Source organism: Toxorhynchites rutilus, chromosome 3 (genome assembly GCF_029784135.1).
Source record: "Toxorhynchites rutilus septentrionalis strain SRP chromosome 3, ASM2978413v1, whole genome shotgun sequence".
Lineage (NCBI taxonomy): Eukaryota > Metazoa > Arthropoda > Insecta > Diptera > Culicidae > Toxorhynchites > Toxorhynchites rutilus.
In genome coordinates this window covers 82,674,549-82,699,454 of record NC_073746.1, presented here as the reverse complement: position 1 = coordinate 82,699,454, position 24,906 = coordinate 82,674,549, and the positions used below count along the sequence as shown (strand labels likewise).

At 38.5% G+C, this 24,906-nt stretch overlaps 1 protein-coding gene across 9 annotated transcripts in view; it reads left to right on the top strand.

The window, feature by feature from the left end:
* LOC129774360 (adenylate cyclase type 3) overlaps positions 1-24,906 on the top strand; it is a 116,873-nt gene that overhangs the window by 79,077 nt on the left and 12,890 nt on the right. For all 9 annotated transcript variants that reach the window (XM_055778088.1, XM_055778090.1, XM_055778089.1 and 6 more), the window contains 7 exons: positions 9,134-9,245; positions 15,157-15,284; positions 15,426-15,584; positions 15,962-16,100; positions 17,644-17,748; positions 17,855-18,123; positions 18,210-18,297. In XM_055778088.1, coding sequence (XP_055634063.1) covers positions 9,134-9,245; positions 15,157-15,284; positions 15,426-15,584; positions 15,962-16,100; positions 17,644-17,748; positions 17,855-18,123; positions 18,210-18,297 — 1,000 coding nt within the window. The remainder of the gene's footprint in view (positions 1-9,133; positions 9,246-15,156; positions 15,285-15,425; positions 15,585-15,961; positions 16,101-17,643; positions 17,749-17,854; positions 18,124-18,209; positions 18,298-24,906) is intronic.

The window sequence follows — 24,906 nt, the reverse complement described above, 5'->3', positions numbered from 1 at the left end:
GGCGATCGCATTCTGAGTATTCTTCGTGAACGTAGCTCCATTTTCTGGGTGTATCTCCTTTGCCCGGGAGACAGCGGGTTGGCAAGGCCTCCATGACCCGGGAGGCCTTCCCCGGGAGAGATATAGCGCTCTGACTCGCTCGCACCCCCTCACTTAGCCACTTTCGACACCCGTTCTCGGAGCCAAGACCAGATGTGTGTTTCCAGTTCACGCCCGATCTAAAAATGTCGTCATATGATCTTCGTGGAGGCGTGAGATAGGAACATTTGAGACCAACAGGTAGGTTCCTACCCTAGTGTTGATCCCCATTTGAGAACCAAATTTTTTTTGGCAGACTTATCTCACTTCTTAACTAGGCGAACCTAGCCAGAATTTTCACCTGCCCCCGGGCTTCTGAATGCCAAAGGGGGACTAGGCTCTGCGGAATGCACGTATCTGCATGCGCGTGCACTCATTTTTTTTTTGGCAGACTTATCTCACTTCTTAACTAGGCGAACCTAGCCAGAATTTTCACCTGCCCCCGGGCTTCTGAATGCCAAAGGGGGACTAGGCTCTGCGGAACGCACGTATCTGCATGCTCGTGCTGTTTCAGTCCTGACCGAGAAATTGTCGGACAATCGCGCAGGTGCTAAGGATGACCGACTTTTAGATGCCGGCCAATTCCTTCTCCATATTCAACACCTTTAGCGCTTCCAGAAGTGTCTTCGGGACAATTCCAGTTCCAGAGAGAACGACTGGAACAATTCTTGGGACCTCCCTTAGCCCCCACAGTTCCTTGAGCTCCACGGCCAATGGTCGGTACTTGCAGATTTTGCGACCGTGGGTCTCCTCCAGATTCTGGTTCAGTGGAATAGCGACATCGATGATGGTGACTTTGCGGTCGCTCTTGTCGTAAACCATTATATCTGGCCGGTTGTGGTGGATCGAGAGGTCGGTCAGAACAGTGCGATCCCAGTACAGCTTGAAACGGTCATTTTCCAGGACAGGTGCAGGCAGGTACCGGTAGTTTGGTACGTTGTCTTCCAGTAGAGCACATTGGAGCGCCAGTTGTCGATGAACAATACGGGCCACGTTGTTGTGGCGCTCGGTGTAGGCTGCGTTGGCCAAAACGGGACAGCCTCCCATAATGTGCTCTATGTTTTCACCTGGTTGATGACACATCCGGCAAATGTCATCAACGTCTTGATGCCAGACGTACCGCCTGCAGTTTCTCGTCAGCATTATCCTGTCCTGGATGGCTATCATGTCGGCTTCTACTACTGAAGAGAGTTCACCACGCGTTAGCCACAGATTAGATGCGGCCTTGTCGACGTGTGGCCGGTCCAGTTGATGGGGGTGGGCACCATGCACTGCCTTCTGCTTCCAAGCTGCAATCTTCTCCTCCACTGTCTGCAGATTGCAGTTGAGTTGGTACTCCGCTTGCGCCAAGTGCAGAGCGCTGTATCCTCTGTCGGCGGCGCAGACAGCCCGGTATAGCGCGTTTTGGTTGGCGCGTTCTGCGAAGTACTCGCGCAGTTGTCGTACCTGGGCAACACACAGTGCAGATATGTCGACTATTCCAAGTCCCCCTTCTTTGCGTGGCAGTGAAACTCTCTCCAGTGCCGATTGAGGATGGTGCATTCCGGCCTCTTTAAATGCTTTCCTCATCCTCCTCTCAAGGTCCTCTAGGTCAGTTTTGCTCCATTTGACTACACCAAAACTGAAGGTCAGCAGGGGAACCGCGAATGTGTTGATCGCGCGTACCTTGTTCCCCGCGTTGAGGAAAGTCCTCAGGACACAGTTCACTCGACTCAAGAACTTGTCTCGCAGCTCCGTCTTGATGTCGGAGTGGCGAATCCCGGTGAGCTGTCGGAATCCAAGATATTTATAGGATTCGCCACGAACCATGTCTCTTATGAACTCGCCGTCATAGACCTCGTAACCTCCGGATTCGGTAAGCTGCCCTTTCAGCAGATGGACACAGCGGCACTTGTCGAGGCCGAACTCCATGCAAATGTCCCTGCTTATGTCTTCGACAACCCGGATAGCTACACCTAGACGCTGACGTGAATCAGCGTAGACCTTGAGATCATCCATGTAGAAGGTATGGGTCACTTCTTCGTGGGCGCCGTCGCCATACCTTATTTTATAGCCATGACCGTTTCTATTGAGCGTCCTACTGAGGGGGTTCAATGCCAGACAAAACCAAAGCGGGCTGAAAGAGTCGCCTTGGAATATCCCCCTCTTTATCTGCAGCGTTCTAGACTGCAACACATTTTCCCCATCACTGAGGTGCAGAGACGTACTCCACTGCCTCATCGCATGCTGCAGGAACCTAACGACGAAGGGATCAATTTTGTAGAGCTCCAATACCCGGACGAGAAACGAGTGAGGTATGGAGTCATAAGCCTTCCTGTAATCGATATAGGCCATGCTTAGGTTCCGCTGGTTATAAACCGCCTGGCCGACTATGGCTGCATTTTTCATATGAAATTTATTTTTCATAAAAAATGTAGAAAATTTAAAAAATGGGTTCAAGATGGTTTAATTGATTCGAACAAAAGTTTTTGTGAATTTTCGAAACTTCGAATTTTTGTATGTTAACAATCATTTTTAGCCACAAATTATGAATCCTGATGTGATTTAAAATAAAAAATCTCATTATCAATACTCTTCTAAAAGCAGCCATTCTCGAGATATTTGAAAAAACATTTCTAATTTATTGTCTTTTTCAATTTTAATTTTTTTTAATTTATATATGTATTTTTTAATTTTTTCATATAAAAAGTCATGTAGAAAATTTAAAAAATTAGTCCAAGATGGTAAAACTATTTTTGGCGAACTTTGTGGAACATCGAATTTTTATGAATTTCCGAAACTTCGAATTTTTGTATGTTAACAATCGTTTTTAGTTTTACAAATATCTCGAGAATGGCTGCATTTAGAAGGAGATTGATGATGAGCTTTTTAGTTTTTAGTTCGATTTCATTTTCATTTGTAATTACACAAATGTCTTTTTTGAAAAAAGAGAGAAAAATTTGCTTTGAAAATTCATAACTCAAAAATGGAAAAAAACACGTCACATCACATCTTATGTTATGTAAAAATTCTCAGCTTTTAAGAAAAGATATAAAAAAAATATAGCGCCCTCTCGTCCGAAGACATAAAAACAACAAAAACAAATGCAATCAATTATTACGAAAACAAAACCCGAACTTTTGACAAACATTATATTTTTCCAAAACAAACTAATTGGCTATAATTTTATATATCTGTCATCCAAATCAATTCAGTTGTTCAAATGTTTTGAATTTTCGAAAAGTCACTTTTGGGAAAAAACGAAAAATTGATTTTTCGGACCTCCCTAAAATGGAAATGGGCACCCTTGTTGAAAAATAAAAAAATACGGGTCTAATATTTTGCAATGACTTTTTTTAAACTTTTTTTAAAATATTGTTCACGCATTGTTCACGCTTTGAGCAAAAAAATGCTGGATAAATTCCCTTAAATGCATCTCAGGTTTGACTCTAACAACTCGGCCACGGGAGCATGGTATCTATTACTGTTGAAGAAGGAGACTGGACAATACGATATTTTTTATTAAATTATTCAACTTTTAAAGGGTCATCCATTAGCGACTTGACAGTTTTGTGTCTTTGTGCGAACGAGCCCTTAAAACATTTTATTGATCCGTCACTATCAAAGCGTTACCCAAAATCAACATTTTCAACTTTTTTTGTACGAACGAGCAAAGCCCCATAATTATTATAAATTACTACGAACAGATTCGGTGGTTGCAACATTAAGAGCACTTACTCCATTTTTCTGCCGTAATAATCGCCCCAGCCGGCAGGCTACGAATAGGCTCTGGCGAATTTTGAAGAAAACGATTATTTTCATCACAGATGACATATATCGCAATAACAATTGTTATACAACATGACATATATCGCAATAACAATATTTCGCGCAATATGCGTTTGACATCTCTTAATGAATCGTTACATGCCTCATTTTCAATTTCGATGAGTGACCCCCTTATATAGAAATTAAAGACGTAGTCTTACGTCAAAATAGAAATGGGCACCCTAACGATAAAATAAATAAAAAACAGATCGAATATTTTGCGATAAGGAACAAAATTACCACTTTTCACGAAAATTTGAGAACCACTAGATTGTTTTGGCATGGAATGGCTGTAAAAATACTGCATTGAAGAAGTTTGAGAAGAAACAATTTTGCAAGATCACCAATACTACCAGTGACACTTTACTACAACTTTCAATCTGCAAGTGACCAAAAATTGAAATTTAATTCAAAATTTTCCAGAAATTTGTTCTTATGACCCTGACATTCATTTCAGCATTTCTATCGAGTGTGCAAATTCAAATTCATCGTTTTTGTCAAAATGTGAGATTTTATTGCAATAAAAATCACAACCCTTATCCACTGACAGGATGCTGATTCGTTGTTTGTTAAACTGCTAAACTTTCGAAGTGATCCACGAATCTATCCAGTGGTAAATTGTTTAAAGATACCTAACCTCACACTGTAACGTAACCTTTTTAACTGCATATTTGACAAATTACTACTGTTACTATACAGTAAAACCTGTTTTTGTGCGGTTGTTTTATGCGTTTTTTTTTGTGCGATTTTTTTGTGCGGTTTTTTTTTGTGGGATATAAAAAAACCATATTTGACGAAGTTATCGTACATTTAGTTTTTTTCGATGGTTTATATGCATTTCAGTGCGAAAGAAGCATATTTGCGTCTCAATTGTCCACTTCTGAAATTATTCTTCTCCTCCCATCAAATGATCTAAGTTTTTCTAAGTTTTTGCATGACATGATTTTTAACAGCAACACGTTCCGACATGCAACTAAAAGCACACAACAGCCACGCGCAACCGAAAAGGCTGTCCCATCGAAAAGCAGGGGGAACAAAAGGAAATTGGACGGTGAACGGCGTGAATTTGAGTTATTTTCTTGGGGGAATTTTTTTTTATGCGGTTCCTATCCACCGCACAAGAAATGTTTTTTTTTCGAAATGTGTACCGAACACGATTTTTTAAAGCTACTGGTGAAGTTTTGCACGATTTTTTATGCGATTTTTTTCTGCGCGGTCCCTATCTCCCGCACAAAAAAAGGTTTGCCCGTATAATGAAAAACAGCAGTTTTCTTTTGTCACCTGATACCTGCAGCTCCTGTAAAAGAAATCGGTAGCAGTATAATCCTGTTACGAAGGAACTTGACATACAAATAGTAGGCACATAAATATGATTCCGACTCTTTGAAATTCACATCCGCTTCTTAACTTCCTAGCATGCAAATGTAGGTAGATTACTGAAGCGGCAAACACTTGATCAACTGTTTTTATTTTATAGCTGAAAATAAAAGAAGCTACATACTCACTCATCATCCCCTCTTCTGCCTACAGTTGGAGATAATAAAACAGGAAATGCCTTGTGTTCCTTTTCCTTCTCCTGTAATTGGAAGAAGTTAAGGATGTTGACTGAAAATAAAACCCGATACAACCAAATTTGACCAAAACATAAAATACATTGGCTGAAAAATAGGTGCTTGCTCCATAGGGGAGTTTTTTGGAGCTAGCAGCATGGTTATACATATTCTATGAAAAATTGTTGCATCCGTTCATCACACGAATTCAGCGGCCCAGACAAATTTCCGTGCGAAAAGCACAAGATGCCTATAAACGAGGGAGGAAACGCTGGAAGCGACGTGTTTCAAAATGTGCCTTTCTGTTTGTATGTTTGAAATTAAATTCTAAAATTTTTGTTTTGTATTTTACCTGAAATTTTGGGAATGCCCTTTATGAATTCTTATGAATATTATTTTACTTATGAATATGTTTTATATTCAATATGTATTAAATTCCCGAATGAGTGATGAACAATGCAATTTAATCAGGACTTCTGAATAATTGGGAAAAGATAATTGAGCGAATTTCTGATTTCACCAGTACTTTATATTGGCTTCCGGGATATGAAAGTCGCTGAAAAGTTCCGCCCAATTTGAACGTTCCACGAAAAATCGTTGCCCCATAGCAACGTGAAATGAACCCCCCAAAATGAAAACGAATTCCATCAGTATTCCTCTAATTGGATAACACAATGCGTGATGCCGCTCTATCGGTCTCGAGCGGGTAATGCGGCACCGGAGGCTTTTCGAAAAGGCTCAAAACACCTCTGCAATCTGATGCCGGTGATTTGACATGTCACAAAGCTGGGCTGTCTGTTTTTTTTTCTTTCACGCCCATGCACCACTCGTGCAAAAGTACACACACATGATGGGGGCCTTGACTCCACGCAACCTGTCACGGGTGACGTCTATGCTCCGCGAAGGAAGACCGATAACGAGTTTACATCAGGCGGAATTTCACAATCGGAATAACATGCCTTTTTTGTTTACTTTTTTTCTTTTTTTTTTTGACGATTTTTCATCCATGAATTGGATGAGCAAATTCATATTTTACGAGATTATTTTTTTTCCTTTTCACTGTTCGAATAATGTTTAGTATATAGAAAGCCTAGCCCGGCGTCGTCTGTGTTGTGACGTACAAAGCAGAAAATGGAATTGCGTTTTGGTTGAACCAAAATGTAAGAACGAAGCAATGTTACCCACCCACATCATAAGCTACAAAAGAACGGATCCAAGCTGTTACGATTACTAACAGAAAAGCAGGGATTTGCTTTTCTGGGTAGCAGACAAATAAAATCCGCTCATCGTTATTGACTATTGTTTGCAAGTGAGAGTCACAGCAAAATGAAAGCTGCATATTATTGCCAAAAATCATCGGTGGAGCTGAAGTTGGCGTCAAAAGGGACCTGCTCGCCATATTATCTTTTGTTTGCTAACATACCACATGACTACATGACTCCTTGAGTGATTCTTCAACCAAGCTGTAGCCAAAGTCATGTTTTGCGAAGGAACACGGCAGCTTTCGTGATGAAGCTGACTTCAATTTATTTTTGCGAAAAAAGCGCGTTTTGCTTGCACCACACATTGCTGCTCCATAAGATTGCTTGTGGAAATGCAGTTGCAGGGCAGACTACCCGTTAGTATGTCGGGTTGCCACATTGTAATGTGTAAAATTTTCTGAGAAAATCTGTATATCTGTATATTTAGCAAAAAAATCTGTATAAAAAATCTGTATGGAAAAAATAAGGGAAAAAATTAAAATTTAGCTTTATTCTAAATTTATTTTTCTTATTTATTAGTTATCGTATCAATACAACAAAATGAATCATAAAAATGGGGCATTTCTCATAATCATCTGAACTGTATGATGTTTATACATGGTTTTGTTGAACTTTGCCTTCAAATTTTTCGTCAATTTCATCCTTGAAGCTCCTCTTTGAGCCGATACGTAGTTTTTCGCTTTCAAAATAGAGGCTTTAATTGTGGGTGCCAACCGATTTCCGGATTTGTTTAGTTGGCATTGTAAAGCGAAAATATTCGCTCAACACACGCTGATGAATGTTATCGAAAAGTTTCTTGCGAACGACCTATGCAATGAATACAAAATTTTCTCATCACGTCTTTTGGCATCCAACTGCTGGGACCAAGTTATATCTGAGTCACTCAATTTTTGGGCAAGAAGATTCGTCTTGAGTAGTCTAAATTCGTTGTCCAAGCCTTACAATTCAAAGGATTATTATTACCTCCTTTAACGGATTGAGAAAATTGGCGCATCAAATCATTAAGGTTTAGTAGCTTGACGAAATTTTGAGGGTTTATAACGGCCGTGGTTTCGATAACCGGATTGCTGAAATCATATCACTTTGAAATCTGTTTCACGAGTTCAATATAGAAGTCACGACAAATCGATTTGAAGATCAGATTCCTAGCTGCATCCAATCCTCTTTCAGCTTCTTCCGCATCAATACAAACGTAAACATGCTCAGGGTTCTCCTGAATGTCTTCAAAATCTTTCACATCAATGTCAGCATCAGCGAATGGTTGCACGTAGCTCTCCAAACATAAGTTACCCAACATGTTCAGCAATATCATTTAAGTCTCATAACAAAGTTCGCAAAATCAAGAAGAAATTTTTTTTTGAAGAACTTTTTTTTTTGAAAATTAAGAACTGATTGAAAAGCGTAATTGTCGTTATTGATGAGCGGTAGAATAATGTTTAGAAACAGCATAATCAGTATACGATTGGCGTATTGATTATGGTTATACTTAACTTGGAACGAATAGAATAGCTCTTAAAATCGCTCAAGATTTCGCTTCAAAACTGCCTCCAACGAAAGCCATCTCGTTGCGTTGAGTTCAACATTGTTATAAATGAAGGTGTCTATGTGTGCCCTGTACTAAATTCAATATTTAAAAATGAATTTCAAAAAATCTGTAAATTCTGTATTTTTGCTGAAAATCTGTAATTCTGTATATACAGATTTTGTATCTAAAATTTGGCGAAAAATCTGTAAAATACAAAATATTCTGTATATGTGGCAACCCTGGTCGGGTGGTAAGAGGAAGAACGAGAATTGACTTCCGACAACTTAAAATTCCCCTAAAAGCTATTGCATCGCATAAATTATACGAAAAATGGCCTATGTTTTTAATTAATAGTAGTCAATTTAAACTTGATACACATTAAATTTCAATCTTCATTCAATAATGGAAGAATATTCTTAGGCTAACATAAATCAGCAGTATTCATGTGTCCTTTACTTCCTTTCCCTCTAGAATGATGTGACTCATTCTTACTATGCTGAATAAAGCCTTCAATCATCATGCAATTTAATCGAATTCTGTTTCCCCAACCTAATATATCTCGAATTTCATTCAGTACTTTTTCATAGAATCTCATTAGCACCCCATATAGGTTCACTACACAAGCGTATTTATATCCGACTATACTTGACTTCGACAAATGGAACCACTTCGAATTCAGCCATAGTTTGCGATGAAAAGAATTACATACCCGGACGAAGGAAATTCTTTTCATTTGAAAACGAAGACTATCATTCGCCTGGCACCGACGCCAACGACACTATTTCACAGCATGTCGGGAAAAGTTATCCGTGAAATACGATTTATCAGTAAATGTGAGCTTGTTCTGTTCCCCAGCCATCTCATTTTGCTCTCTCTTCCTTTGCTCTACCGTTTTTTTTCTATATTTGCAGCATCCTCTATGCAGACATCGTCGGATTCACCGCCATCTCGTCCACCTACTCGGCCCAAGATCTGGTAAAAATTTTAAACGAACTTTTTGCCCGTTTCGATCGCTTAGCGGAGGTGAGTACACACAGAGTTTTATTTATCGATGTCTGGACGTGGGAATGCATAGCATGGTTTCGGCAAAAGGGAAGCGCCATGCGATGAAAATTTCACACGATTCAGTAACGTCTTTTGGTTGAGAACTTCTTCTAAACTATGCGAGATTATATATTTATCGGGTAGTAAAAGATGTAAACATGGCCAAAATAGCATGCTTTTTTCATTGACTTCGTGAACAAACTGCAGAAGGTGTCAAATTGCAAACAAGCATATGTAGTACGGTCAGGAAAATGGGTTTTTATTGGGAAAATTCGTTCAAGCGCACTATGACAACAGTTAATATTCAGCGCCCTATTGTATAGGATGAGTCGAACGTTACCTCGCTCATCTCGTTTATTTTGGTATACCAGTAGAATCAAGATTGTCGAGTTTGTTTCAATGTCTTTTTATTTTGACTTCTTCTACCTTTGTTCTGCGTTCGTCTTAGGATTGGGCGATTTCGGATCGATTTGCAGAAGATCGATCTTTTCCATTTCGATTTCCGATTTTTTGGATCGATTCATTGTACCCGAAAAAATTGTAAGGATCGATCTTTTTCCTTCGATTTTTTCGATCTTAGAGTTTGTCAAAAAGTAGAAAAAAAATGTAAATTTGTTTTTCAGAGAATGAATGAAGTTTTCAGTGAATGATTCTCACCAATAACCACTGGACAGTTTTCATAAACATCGGATATCTTTCAAGGTTGTCAAGTTAGTGGTCGTAAATTTAGGTGAAACAGTTTTGTAAGTTTGGTCATCATAGAACAAGTGGTCACAAGTTATACAGGGCTCTGCAGCATAACTTCCTTTTTTAAAATGCGCGCCACTCAGTTAGTTGATGTCATAGCGGAGCGCTAGTGGTCTCGTTCAAGAGGGGATACTGTAAAGTTTTGTCCCGACACGATTCAGTCGCCATCATGCGTTGGAACAGTGAGGAGCGTGCCTTTGCCGTTGAGGTTTACTTTTCAAGCAGATGTTCGGTTATTACGATGAAGCCCATTTTCATTTGTGTGGGTCGGTTAACAAACAAAACATGCGCTACTGGGCTGACACCAACCCTCGAGAATTGCATCAAAAGTGTTTGCATTCACCCAAAGTCACAGTGTGGTATGCAATTTCCTCAGCTGGAATTAAAGGTCCCTGGTTTTTTGAGGAACATGAGGTTACAGTGACAGTGAATTCGGATCGGTATGTAAACATGCTACAAAATTTTGTTTTTCCCACGGCTACAAAATTTGGATTTGAGAGACACTTGGTTCCAACAAGACGGTGCAACAGCACACACTTCAAAAGCATCGATGGCTGTTTTGAGGGAACACTTTCCAGAGCGCCTCATCTCAATTAGAGGCGATTTGGAATGACCGGCACGCTCTCCCGAGCTGTCCCCTTGTGATTTTTTTCTATGGGGTTTTTTGAAATCCCGTGTTTATGTGAACCGTCCAAGAACTCTACAAGATTTGAAGACCAACATCCAAGAAGAAATTGCCAACATAACACCTGCTATGCTAACAAGAGTCATGACAAACGCCAGAAATCGATTTACGCAATGTATGGAGAATGAGGTACGTCACCTAACAGATTTGATCTTCAAAACAATGTACATAAAAACTTTAGACATGTACCTACATTATAAAAAATAAATAAATATTTTCCGATGCATACAATAGTTTTTGTTGAGTTTTGAAAAAAGGATGTTATGCTGCCGCACCCTGTATTTACATCATCACATTCACTAGGATGACAGTGAAAATTGTGACGAGATGGGATGATGACATCAGGTCCAGCTGAAGCGTTCTTTTCTAGAACTGAAACTACTATCAAGATATCGATTGTATGCTAGGCGTATGATACGATTGCATCCAACGGGATTATTGTCAACTGAGTTCTAGATGAATATCAGTTGTTGAATTTCTAATAATTTTCAATTAATTTATTTAATTGAATAATTCCATGACGGTTCAAGATGAACACCCTGGAAGATACATTCAATTTTTTGTGACCTTTATTTTGAGAATCAAACTGAAATGCCTTTGATGTTTGAATAGAAATGTAAAATGTTTTAAAGAAAAGACAAAACAGGTCGGACTCGATAATACCGTTCTGAATCATATTTTTTAAATATTTAAATTTCTCCCGTGTTTCATCAGTTCTCATCATCGTTAACAGTTTACTGTGATTGCTTGGTAAGTGTTTCGCAGTTGACTATAATCAAGTGTAATGTAATTTTCGTCCAATAAATTACAAATTAAAGTGTCCGAAATTTGAATTCAATCCGTCCGAAATTTGATTTAATGTCCGAAGTTTGATTCTTATTCGCTTCATTTGAAAAGCATTTTATTCGATGATTTTTTTTATGTTTTCAATCAAATAGGTACCAAAGTAGAAAGCTTGAAAGCATATTGAACTAATTTATTAAAAATATCAACCAAATAATACCTGTGCATAAAGTTTAGATCTGTTTTTTGCATCATATGCCTTGAGCGTCCGAAATATGATTCAGAATGGTATTCCATTTCTAAGCCTGAAAATTAATAAACAAATATATTACTCAATAATACAATTAACATAGTTTTGTAGAGCAGAAAGAGTTCTATCGAATGAATACTTACCCTTTTACCAAACAGCGAACAAATCGTTGTAAAATAGAAGAAATAGAAAAACGCTATGAGTTTATTCCCCAACCCAATAGCAATAATGATGTAACATGTCAAGTTGCATCGAACGCTGATATATATTACGTGACTACGACATTTTCTGTTAGCGACACTGGTGAGGGCAAATTTGAAAGGTCGGTTCCACGCATGTCCCGTTGTGAACTTTCAAGTTTAATGCCTCTATAAAATTGAATGCAATAAGGCGAATTGAATTCAATATGTTCGTAACCCTACGTTAACAATGCGATCGTGTCTTGGACACCACTCTCCAAATTTTTAATCTATCAGTTGCAATTCGATTCGAAAACGACTTCTTTTTTTGGCGCACAAGCAGCATCTCACGGACATGCAAAAGCATTCTTCGAGGAGTATTAGCTTCGAAAATTAACGATGCGACCAGTTACGAATTGTATCGTCGGTTCGTAATACAAATTCATTTTCGAATGTCTTCTCAGGTTACCCCTGGATACCCTCTGTCACCGAGTATAAAATGTTTGAAAGAAGTCAACAAATCTATGATGCACGAAATATATTGTTTGTCCGTCAGGTTGCCGATGAATACGCTTCGCCTCCGAAATATGTGAAATATGCAAAAACATCAAAAGTTCACATAGCGCTATGTCACGAAATGCATCGTCAGTCAGCTTTATTGAAGAAGCGTTGTTCGGAATTGTCTGAAAATGACATCAACAATCGTTTCGGTAGTTTTGATAGTAGGTTCATAACTTCGTAGACTGAAGGTAGGAGTTCCAGAATATTCAAAACTGCTCTTATTCCTATGAAGGAAACACACTGTCACTCATAGAGCATAAATTCGTCTTCTATCCATTGATTATTCATAAAATTCAAACATCAGGTCTGCGGAAGCTGTATCTGTCCGGCTTAGGTTACCTATCGATAGGTCTCACAAGAAAATAATTTCTCTATGGTATAAAATATTATAAATAACACTAAAAAAAACAGACACACAAATAATGCTAAAAATGAATAATTTTCGTGTTTAACTTTTCTATGCATCAATTCAAATGCCAAGCTGGCGAGATCCTATTTCTAAGGCGAAATGCTCCTACTCGTACTGAGTTATGGAAATATACAAAAATCGAACTTTAAGAACAATTCTCATCTATCATTTGGAACGAAGAATGAGGGTTGATTTTCTTCTGATTAAACAACATTCGAGATTATTTCATTTAATTGATGTGTTCACATAATAGCATGATGTTACATCTTTTATTGCATAGGGAGCTACAAAGCATAGGGAGTGCATTAGGGTGCCAATGAATGTATGGGGAAAAATTGACCTTAAAATTTCAAAAAGAATCCCTATACAAAATATTCACCACCTCGAAAAAACACCCTATACAAAATATCAGCTCAATCGGACTTAAGGGAGAATGGCGCAAAGCGGTCAAAGTTTGAGTTTTTTTAAAATCGAAAAATCACCCAAGGGGAGAGTAAAGGAAATCGGGGGTTTCGTTTTTTTCCAGTGCTAAATGTCTTAAAATTGCATGAAACGTCGAGATCTAGTGTCATCTCAATTTTTTTTTTCAAAAATCGACACTGGGTTTTTTTCGGATTACGAGATTAAGCGTATGGTTTTGAGTGCCAATGAAAATAGTTATCCCGATTTTTCACTCGTAACTTGTTGCGAAATGTTGTTTTGCATGATAATATAACCTATGCAAAATATTAGCTCATTCGAACTTCATTTATAAGTGCTGCAGGCGTTAAAATTTGAGTTTTCAAAAAACCGAAATATAACCGGAAATCGGGGTTTAAAAAAAAATTATGTCAAATGTCTTAAAATTGCATCACACGTCGAGATTTACAGTTATCTCAAAAAATTTTTTTTTCACAAATCGATTTTTCAGACGGAAAAAAATGTCAAAAAAAATTTTTTTGAGCTAACTGTCAATCTCGACGAGTAATGCAATTTCAAGACATTTGGCATCAACATTTTTTTTGAAAACCCCGATTTTCGGTGATCTTACATTTTTCAAAAAAAAAACTCAAAATTTAACTTCTGCAACACTAATAAATGAAGTTCGAATGAGCTAATATTTTGCATAGGGTATATTATCGTGCAAATCAACTGTTCACAGCAATTTTCGAATGAAAAATCGACATAAATATTTTTATTGGTACCCAAAACCATACGTTTCATCTCGTATTCCGAAAAAAAACCCAGTCCTAGAGTGTCGATTTTCGAGATGACACTAGATCGAGACGTTTCATGCAATTTTAAGACATTTGTCATTAAATTTATTAAAACCGCGATTTCCTTTACTCCCCCCTTGGGTGATTTTTCGATTTTCAAAAAACTCAACTTTGACCGCTTTGCGCCACTTTCCCTTAACCCTTTCATTACGGAGGTGTTCCGCCGAAGTGCTATCCCTGTACGGAGCACTGCGCCAAAAAGTATGCACATCGCGCTGGTGTGATCGAGGAGAAGTATGAATTTCATGTCGTCTAAAGACGACGCTCATACACACATACTTATACATACTTATACGTAAAACATACTTTTTTACTCTATTACTTTGGAAGGTACAAGCTTTTCAAGTAGACATGATTTAATGATTTAATGAGGTATTAGGCAAGAGCGAGCTTTTATAAAGTTTTGGAACAACCTATAAGTTTGTTCTGCAAATGCTTGGTGTCTCACATACCATGCCGGGGGTTCGGGTTCGATTCGCACTGATTGGGGGATTTTTTCGTCAAAGGAATTTCTTCCGACTTGCGCTGCGATCACGTGTGTTCTAGAGCTTTCCACTCAGAATACATCAGAAGCGTGTTATTTGACAGAAGATATCTCAACTAAGTCCTAATGAAAATTACGCAAGTAATACTACAATGAGACCACGAAGAAGAAAAAGAATAAAAGGAAGAAGAAAAGAAAAAGAAGAAGACAAATCGAAATCTGGATGCAGCAAAACCCCAGAATGGGATATGTGATACGTAAAGCCCAACAGTTCGCCTTTCGAAAATCGAAGGCCTAATGAATTAATTTTCTTGTATTTGTAGTCTTTACACTTCAAAAAGAAATTAAGTATGATCATTCATATAGTAACATTATCAGTGCACACAACCGCTAATTGGCTAATTTTTAACCGTTCCTCTCTTTGAGAAAAGGAATTTTAAATACTCAAATACACTACCCGTGTTTTAATAGACCGATTAGTTACTAATAGACCGTTTATTAACCGTCAACTCGGTCTGTTTGTTCTCTCCTCCCAGAAATACCAACAATTAAGGATAAAGATCCTGGGCGATTGCTACTACTGCATCAGTGGAGCTCCCGTGGAACGACCGGACCACGCTGTCCTATGCGTACACATGGGGCTCTCAATGGTGAAAGCCATCAAGTAAGTATAATTGGATCAACAATCGCTTCGGGCGACACGCGACCAAATGCTGCTGAACCAGTAGCTTGCGAAATCAATTGGTGGTAATCAGACGGTCATCAATTTTCTGCTATTTTTCCCGCTTCTCGATACCTTTTCCAGATATGTTCAGCAAAATACCAACTCGCCGGTCGATATGAGAGTGGGCATTCACACGGGTGCCGTACTGGCTGGGATACTGGGCCAGCGGCAGTGGCAGTTTGATGTTTACTCGAAGGACGTCGAATTGGCCAACAAGATGGAATCCAGCGGGAAGGCAGGGTTAGTGTTTGCTAGTTTGCTCTCGTTAGAAAGAAAAAACCGAAGCGCTTTGTTTGACACGGAAACGATAGACGGTTCCTACTGCTTGCCACTGCTTTGGGAAAGCTAGCAACTATCGAAATTGGTAGAAACAGTATTTTTCGATGTGTTTCGGCTCGAACCACTCAAACAAATTGAAACATGGTGTTTGGACTATTTCATTGATTATTCAAGTCTTTTCCTTAAACTTTTTCCATACCAAAATAAATTAACTTCAAGCTTATATATCTGTATCTCATGGAAATCACCTGACCTCACCTTCGAATGGATGCGACGATAAAAAAAACTCCTCTGTTGCCGATGGCTATACCGAAAAACACACCTCTCATGGCGCCCAGACGGGTTCATCTGTCGGAGAAAACGTTGAGCTTCCTCAACGGGGAGTTTGAGGTGGAGCCCGCATACGGGGAAAAGCGCGAAGAAGCACTGCGAATAGCTGGTCTCAAGACCTATTTCATTACCAAAGTATTGAAACCGGTGAGTAGAGCGAGAGATATTTTTAGATACGCACCACGGGTTGTAACGGTTGTGCCTGGCCTCCGGAGCGCTGGGGATGCAACTTCGGTAGGCATGACTTATGTATTCAGATGTTTGATATGTTTCTTGCGAGGTATGTGTAATACACATAAATAACTTTCTATTTTTACTGTTACTTGATTCTTTTTACGTTCATATGCCTTTGAGCCCCGCAAAATAACTTCCTCTGGTATAGTTCAGGTTTTTCCTCAAATTTATGTTATCGAGAAGTTTCACAACTGCGCCATTCTGAACATCACTCCAGATTCACAAAATATCAACCATCGAAAGCCCATCAACATCATTATCGTTCCACACACACACACACACACACACACACACACACACACACACACACAGTACGTCCCGTTGACGCCGTCGAAAAACGATAAAATCGCAAACCACAATCACCGTCCTCACCGAAAGCGTAGCTCGATATCCACTTATCTACCCCCGGTGATTGCCTTCAATTCAGATAGGACGAGAAAATCTTCCCACTCCCCTTTGGCGTCCAGAATTTATCGAAAGCGCGCTTGTAGAGTTGCTCGGAAATTTTGCCGAAAGTAATTTGATTCCGCGCTTCCGATGCATCACACATTCAGCACCACATTTTGATTGCTTTAAGTGGAATCAAATCGACCGAACGGTCGAGATGCCAGATAGCCGGGAAATGTCACGGTGTTAATACACTGTTTCATATTGATTGACTAAGCACGAAAGTTTAGGAAGGACTGCGTCCAAGATACCAGAAACAAGCCTAGTTATTATCATGACGCAAAGTTATTATCATGACTTCAAGTCAAACACTCCCACTTGCACCATTCGACAGTGTGCCTTTTCCTGAAGAGCATGTTAAATCTCCTAGAAGGATCCTTCTGCGGGAAACAGTAATAGGACCAATATGTGTGAATAATCCTACTCTAATGGGTGGAAACGAGCATATGCGACCCCTGTCTCGATGGCTCCCGGACAGTTGGGATAACGGTCAAAGTCCATCTAATGCATAATTTTTGCATGTAGTCCTTTTTCCTTCCTGGCACAAGTCAAGTTTGAGTATCGATTGGCAGGGACCGTTTGGCCCAAATCAATTTGCCCGTATGAGGTCACGAAAATAACCGCAGAGCCGCATTAGCCTATACATGAAAAATGAGTGCCGTGGGTGTAACTGAAATGCTGAAAAGCACACAAGCGGAAAACTGTAGAGCTTTAATGTTCGGTTGGAAAAAGGTTTTGTCGCAGATGAAATTTGTGGCTGAATATTATTTCGTAACTCTATTGTTTTTAGTCACTGATGTTCAGTGAATTCAAAAGAAGAATGAAAATCAATTGTACAAAAAAAGTCGATTGTACAAAAAAATTGGTGTGTAACTCCTATCCTCAACTTTCCGTTCTAAAATACAACCGAGCCAGGCACAGGGGGACAAGCCGTGGTGCGTCCAGGGGGGATAATTTGTTTGCATTTATGTATTCATCGTTTCGCTAACGTCTAAATCATCCTATCAAGTTCTGCCCCGCCGAGCATAGGATGAACGGTTCTGCTGATCCCAAGGACGTTGTCATAGAACCGGATGGGCCGTCGGAAATACTCAACGACGAGGATGGGTTGAAGGTATGAGCCATCCACTTGACAGCCGGAGAGTGAAATGCACTTTATTAATTTAATCTGTACTCCCCCTCAACTCAACTGATGATGCTATTTGTTTCCCCTGAGGAAGACGCCAGCCGATGAGGAATCCAACGCCGGGCTCGATGATAAGGAATCCAACGCCGCAGAGGACTACAAGGTACGGCTACGCAAGGAGCTGGTTAGCCGCGATGGCTACCGGGAGATTTACAAGGACATCGACCTGCTGCTTCGGTTCAAGGACAGCGAGATTGAGCAGGCTTACGCGCAGTACCGTCAACCGCACAGCTCGATTCCACTGCTGGCGGCCCTCATCGTGCAGTTCACCGGAATTGTTTTCTCTGTCCTAGTTCTTCCACGGTAAGACATAATGACTTTTCATTTGCCCCTGTTCGTGTACTGAATGAGATCTTCTTTTTACCGCACTCCTTTCCTCTCTTTTGCAGGACTTCCTTGCATTTTGAAATAGTTATCCCACCGCTGGTGATTATTTTCATTCTGGTGTTCATCTCGGTTGCGGAAAGTTTTCCCGGGGTAAGTCATCTAAATGCATGCCTGACTGCATGATCTTTCTATGGAAGGTAGAACAATTAAAATATTTTTACTTTTGATAAAAAGTGCTATTGTTCCTGAGTTTCTACTTCCTCATTCATTGAAATAGATTTGAAAGATTATGTACGAAAGTTTTGTTTTTGACGTGGGACTACGTCTAACCGGAGTATATGGGGGGTGATATGAAAACCTAAACACAGAACATGCAGGAAAACAAATTAAAGATTCCGAATGCTTATAACTCGAACTTTTCTTAATAGATCGGACAGATATTTGCATTAATTAATAGGAAATATTTCTACGCGTCTATCACAATTAATAAAATTTTATTTTCCATTAGATAAACAGTTGAATAACTGCAAAATGTCAAGCGTTATCTTAACGCCCTAACTGCTAAGTTTTGATTGGCCCGATTTGCGCTTTCCCCAACACAGACTTCAAAATTAATGTACCTGTGGGAATACGCTTCGCAAATATACGTGCAAGTAGGAGGTATTTTTGTTCTCATTGAGCCGTGTTTCCCTAAAACGGACTTCAAAATCAATGTGCCTGGGAAATATAAAAAGAATAAGTTCTGAAACGAATGAATCGTTAGATTTAAAGTCTCCGTAAACAAGGGAAAAGAAGAAGAAGTATTTGCATCGAGAGTAATAGATGTATACATTGTCCGTTCTGTGGATTTAATTTTTAATGTCAATTACAATTCGGTAATCAGTCAGCTAACAACCAGTTGCCGGCGGCGGCGATGGTGTCCATCATCATCAGCATCGAGATACTTCCGCCGAATGAAAAGTGGAGGCAAGAAGTGAGAAGGTCCCACGTCTCTCCGGTTATGTCCACGACATTACCCACCCGTCTTTTGTTTTTGTTTACAAACAATTAACGAAGAAAGTTGAAAATGTACATTTTCATTGGTTTTCCTTTCTCAATCTATAAAGCTCGGTCCTGTCTTATGAACCTACATTGTGTTAAATACTTCATTCCTTTCCGAAAAATAGCAAACAAAAAGTTTGTTTTTGCTGAAGAAATTAGAATCCGGCGAAATACGACAATTAAATTAAACTTCTTTTTTCATTTCAACCCAAAAATGCATCGATTTTCAAACTAATTGTGGTTTTACTTCAACGCTTCCCGTACTCGTCTGCGATACTTTTGACGTAGGATTACGTCTTTCGGGAACAAATTGGGGTACAAATTGAAAATCGAAAACCGAGCACATCGTGAAAATTGTCCAATTTCAAACGCTTATTGCTCAGTCATTTCATGATGGATTGATAAAATTTTTGCGTCTGTCGATTTTGGCACTCCATAACAATTTTTATATTGAAGAAAATAATATATGTCATGAAACTTACTATCGAACAATTGAAAAATCTCCACTCCTATCTTAACGGAAATACCCACTTCTGATTGGTCGAAATTGACGACACATGCGGCGAGTCCCAAACAGAGACATCAAAATCAAGCTACCTGGGGGAAATCGGCATTGCAAATACATGAAAGTAGGAAGAGCTTTTGTTCCCACCGAAATATGTTCCCTAACAGAGACATCAAAACCAAGCTGCCTGGGGGAAGTCAACATTGCAAATCCGGAGACGAATGAATCACTAGATTTAAAGTCTCCGTGAACGAAGGAAAAAAAGAAGAACTTTGCAAATACATGAAAGTAGGAGGAATTTTTGTTCCTGCCGAAATGTGTTCCTTAACAGAGACATTAAAACCAAATCACTATCAAAGAGATTAACGATATAATTCTTCAAACATTTCCAAAATCAACAGATAGCCTAACGGAATCCTACGTCAACTATGCGGTCGTGTCTCAGGCACAACCCTTCTGTGACTTTTTCAATGTAATTAACTTCGTTGGGCTTCAAAAGAAAACTGCTGTAGGTGAACCGCGGGTAATACGGACAGTGGGGGTAATATGGACAGGTGGTTGATTTGTATAGTTCCATTTTGAATTTCAGATTTCTGTTAACGAGAACTCCTTCCACACGTTGTTCTACAATAATTGAGCCACCCTATTCAAGGAATACAGGTCAAAAGTGGAAAAGGGAAACAAAAACCGAAAATCATACATGATTTCGAGTAAGGATGCAATTTTAGCTGCTTCGATATTAAGCATTTTGAGCGGTTTAATAACAAAATTCAATTCGCTAATGGTTATATTTCGGTTTGTTAGTTAACAGAGAAGCGAAATTAGGTATGTACGGAAAAGTTTATTCATTTTTGAGTGGAAAATTTAAATTATTGAAATAATTGTACTGGTGGGGTAAAATGGACAGTTGCCAGTGGGATTGAGATAGACTTTGAAAAGTCTGTTTTATCTATTTCTATGGAATGCCCTGCATCTATAAACGGAAATCAAATCACCAAATGTAGAATGTTTAGAAGATGACTGAAACCAGAAGCAAAATAGTTGAGGGTCTGTCGCTTTATGATGCTTTATATATTAAAAAACTGTCCATATTACCTCCGTCGAAAAAAATTTTGTACTTTTCGGTCTGTTTTATTTTCAGTAAAAAATATTGAAAACACTTTTTTGTAAAATATTTGGCCAATTTGGTAGAAAAACAGTATATTGAGCTGCAAGTAACTGCATCGAAGTTTTGGGAGACATGAGTTTCCAAAGATATAATTCTCGCGTAACTTTTGAAAAGGTCCTATGTAACAAATGTAAACAAATCGAGTTAATGGATGCACGCTATTAGTTTTCAATCATTGAATGCATTAAAAAACGATCGTTCACGTATCTATCTTCTTCATCTTTTAATCGCCGATGCAAAAAATATCCAATGTACAAATTCCGATTTTAAGCACTCGGCTGTTACTTCAGACGCATCTTTCCTCCGACGCGACGAAGTAACAAAGCAATCAAAAAAACACGAAGTCGTACTTCGGTCGTTTTGAGTTTTTGTTTCTTTCAGGTGTTGTTATCTATGTCAGTGCAATTCAACGAGTGATGACAATAATAATCTGTCTTTAGAATGAAATGCTGATGTTTCGACTGTTCTTCAGTAGTTAGTTTCAAATTCTTATCGTGAAACGTAATATGTCCAATGTGCAAACAGGGGCAGTCAAAACGTCCAATGTAACATTTTTCGCTCCGAGGCTTCAAATTTAAGCTCAAATCACGGAACAACTGTTACGATTGGTTTTTCAGAATTATTATTGACTGCTAGTGGTAAAAGTAGTGATAAAGATCGATACCTTTTAAGACAATTCGCGGAATAATGTTCGGGTCTTCAACTTCATTTTTCTCGAGTTGACGAAAATGTTACATTGGACCTTTTCAAAAGTTACGCGAGAATTGAAGTTCTTCCTAACATGTATGTTTTACCCCCACCTCCCATACATAAATTGAAGACACTGAACGGAGGACGACTGTCATCCTCAACAACAGTCTTTCAAAACACAACAACCCAACCAACGTCTTTCAAAAGCCTTTTAAAACGCATGATAAACGAACTTATCCGTCGAATTCGAAATACGGATCTCGTTCTAAAAATTGAGTCGTAAGTTAAAGAAACAAAATGATACCAGTCAGAACTTAACTGACTTTAACACTAAACCTACCGATGTTTCATCAGTGCTGAAAATATTCACATTCACGACATTCAAATTCGGCGAATTTCTGCCTTCCTTGTATTGATAACCTACTGCTCAAGCGAGAGTCGATAAATATGGAACAACACTATCAATGAACCCCAGTGGAATGAACATCAACATCAGCTTGCCATGAAGTTCATTTTTCATTTGCATCTTCTTTTTCGGTCGAAAATGACGATCATTGCGTGTTAGTGAAAATCAAAGCATAAAATTCAGCGTCACCAATTGAGAGTGACACCGATTAATGGTAAAGGATGGCAATTCATCACACAAAATTCTTGTTTTTGGCGAATTCGGCAATGGAATGTATATAATAACTCTGGCTACGTTTTATGAATCTACTCACGATTGCCCGGAAATGACATACACCACCATTTATATGTGCAATGGGTAACACGTTTTCAATAAAAATTTACTGCAAGTGATGAAGATCAACTTACGGTCGTGATAATCACCTGAAATTATTGACAGTAACGAAAGTGCCTGAATGCAGGCTTTTCGAAATTCGTTCCTGCTGTTTTCGATCAATATACCAGACAAAGTTCACGCGTCTCGACTCTTGTGTTATACTCATTATGCCAGATATGGAGTTGAGTTTTAACAGAAGAGAATTCACCCGATACTGGGAAAAATCTAATTCCTCTATTCGTGAATAAATTTTGATAATTTTAATTTATGTCACTGATACCTATTCCTACCACAGCGGATCAAGTGACCCTTTATGAATAGTTAGTGAATAATGACTCGATATACCGTTCTGAATCATATTTCGGACGCTTAAGGCATATGATGCAGAAAACAGATCTAAACTTTATGCACAGGTATTATTTGGTTGATATTTTTAATAAATTAGTTCAATATGCTTTTAAGCTTTCTACTTTGGTACCTATTTGATTGAAAACATAAAAAAATCATCGAATAAAATGCTTCTCAAATGAAGCGAATAAGAATCAAACTTAGGACACTAAATCAAATTTCGGACAGATTGAATTCAAATTTCGGACACTTTGTTTTGTAATTTTATGGACGAAAATTGCATTACACTTGATTATATTTTATATTCAACTGCGAAACACTTACCAAGTAATCACAGTAAACTGTTAACGATGATGAGAACTGATGAAACACTGGAGAAATTTAAATATTTATGAACGGATAATTATTACGTGCTCACGCTGAGGGAACGTCAAACACAAACGATAATGAGTAGTGTTGTAAGATTTCTGCCGATTATGTTATAATTCAAATGTAGTTCTCATGTGAAATGATAGTGAAACCAAGGGATTACTCTAAAGAAGTAATTGTGATATTAATTTGATAGTTATATCATCAGTGCATTAAGCATTTCAAGAAATTAGAACAAAGTGTCCGAAATATGATTCAGAACGGTATATAGTTTTGTTGAGAAACGTGACATACTATATTTCTCCAGTATATTTCGACATTTTAGGATAGCAATTATTAGCAAAATAACAAAATTACAATTTATGACACGCAAAATATCACTGTAGCTTGGAATAGTTACTGTTAGCTCGCTTGGATAGTCAGCAATACAATTAATTCACCATTCATTCACAAATACAACAAAATATATAAGGCAAAAATGTGTAATGCAATGGTTTTGTATCACAACCACACATACAAATCTTTCTGATTTCATATGAATGTTTGCACGGGTCAAATGACTCGTTGCGGTAGTTAGGGCAGATTACATATATTTCTCAGTAAAAAAACAAGAGAGGAGTAAACACTGAAAAATACATTCGATGTATGTTTTAAGAAGAGTAGTGTAGGCAAATTGCGAAGGTCATTAAAACAATAAGTTTCAGTGCCTCAGAAATCACAGAAAAATAAAGTTAGGACAAAAAACAGGTTTTATTTTCCATTTTTCTACATAATCGCCGTAACGTTCGAGGCATTTTTCATAACGTGGCACGAGTTTTTCTATTTCGAGAGCGAAGTGCGTAGCGTCCAATTTTTTGAAGTACGATGTAACTGCGTCACGAATTTCTTCAGTGTTATCGAATACTTGACCGCCGAACGCTTATTTTATCACCGTACTATTGTGAAGTTTGGACCGATTAAGAACCGCGTTGAGGAACAAAAGACCAGGTTTATTGACGAAAGGAGTGTTCCTCATCCACGATAATGCGCGGCCCCATTCTGCTCGCGGAACTCAAGAGCAATTGAAAAAAATCAAATGGACTGTGTTCGAGCATCCTCCTCCTGACTATCACATATTCCCGTTGATGAAACAGGCATTCGGCGGTCAACGATTCGATAACACTGAAGAAATTCGTGACGCAGTTACATCGTACTCTGTTCATTGATTGATCTTTTAATCTACCCTTTAAAATTATTTTTTACAATGAAATTTCAGTACTTCTACCAAAATTCGACATTATAATATCAGATTATTTTCAGACACAATTCTCGTACAAGATTTTTCATCCACTTGCAAATAACACGTTTCTCCGTTACATGAAATAAATGTTTGATACAGAAAATATGATAGAATGAAGACAGCCCTAAATCGGACAATTCCGTTCTCGAGTTTTGTTCTTATCAACACATTCGGCGATCCATTTTTTTATATAGATAGAAGAAGATATAGGAGTGCGTTTTATCACATTAAAATCCATTTCCTCTTTCGAACGAAGATCGATTTCGTTACCGCAAACATCAAATGGACTTGTGAATATTTTTTTTTATATCTGTATTATAGTGATTTTCAACTCATTTGGCTGGTTCGTCACTTGGCGCTTTGTGAATATGTAATTGTAGAACACATGGGCGTAATGTGTAATTGTAGAACACATTTACGCTCCGTTCAAGCATATTTTCATAGATTTTAGTGACTTCAATAGCTTACTTTCAGAGCAGTGTTTGAGCTACGGAATAAAGTTTTCTGGTCAATAAATAACAAACATAACTAAAACCTCTTTTATCTTTCGAAAATGATTGTCATACCACCTTGTTCAG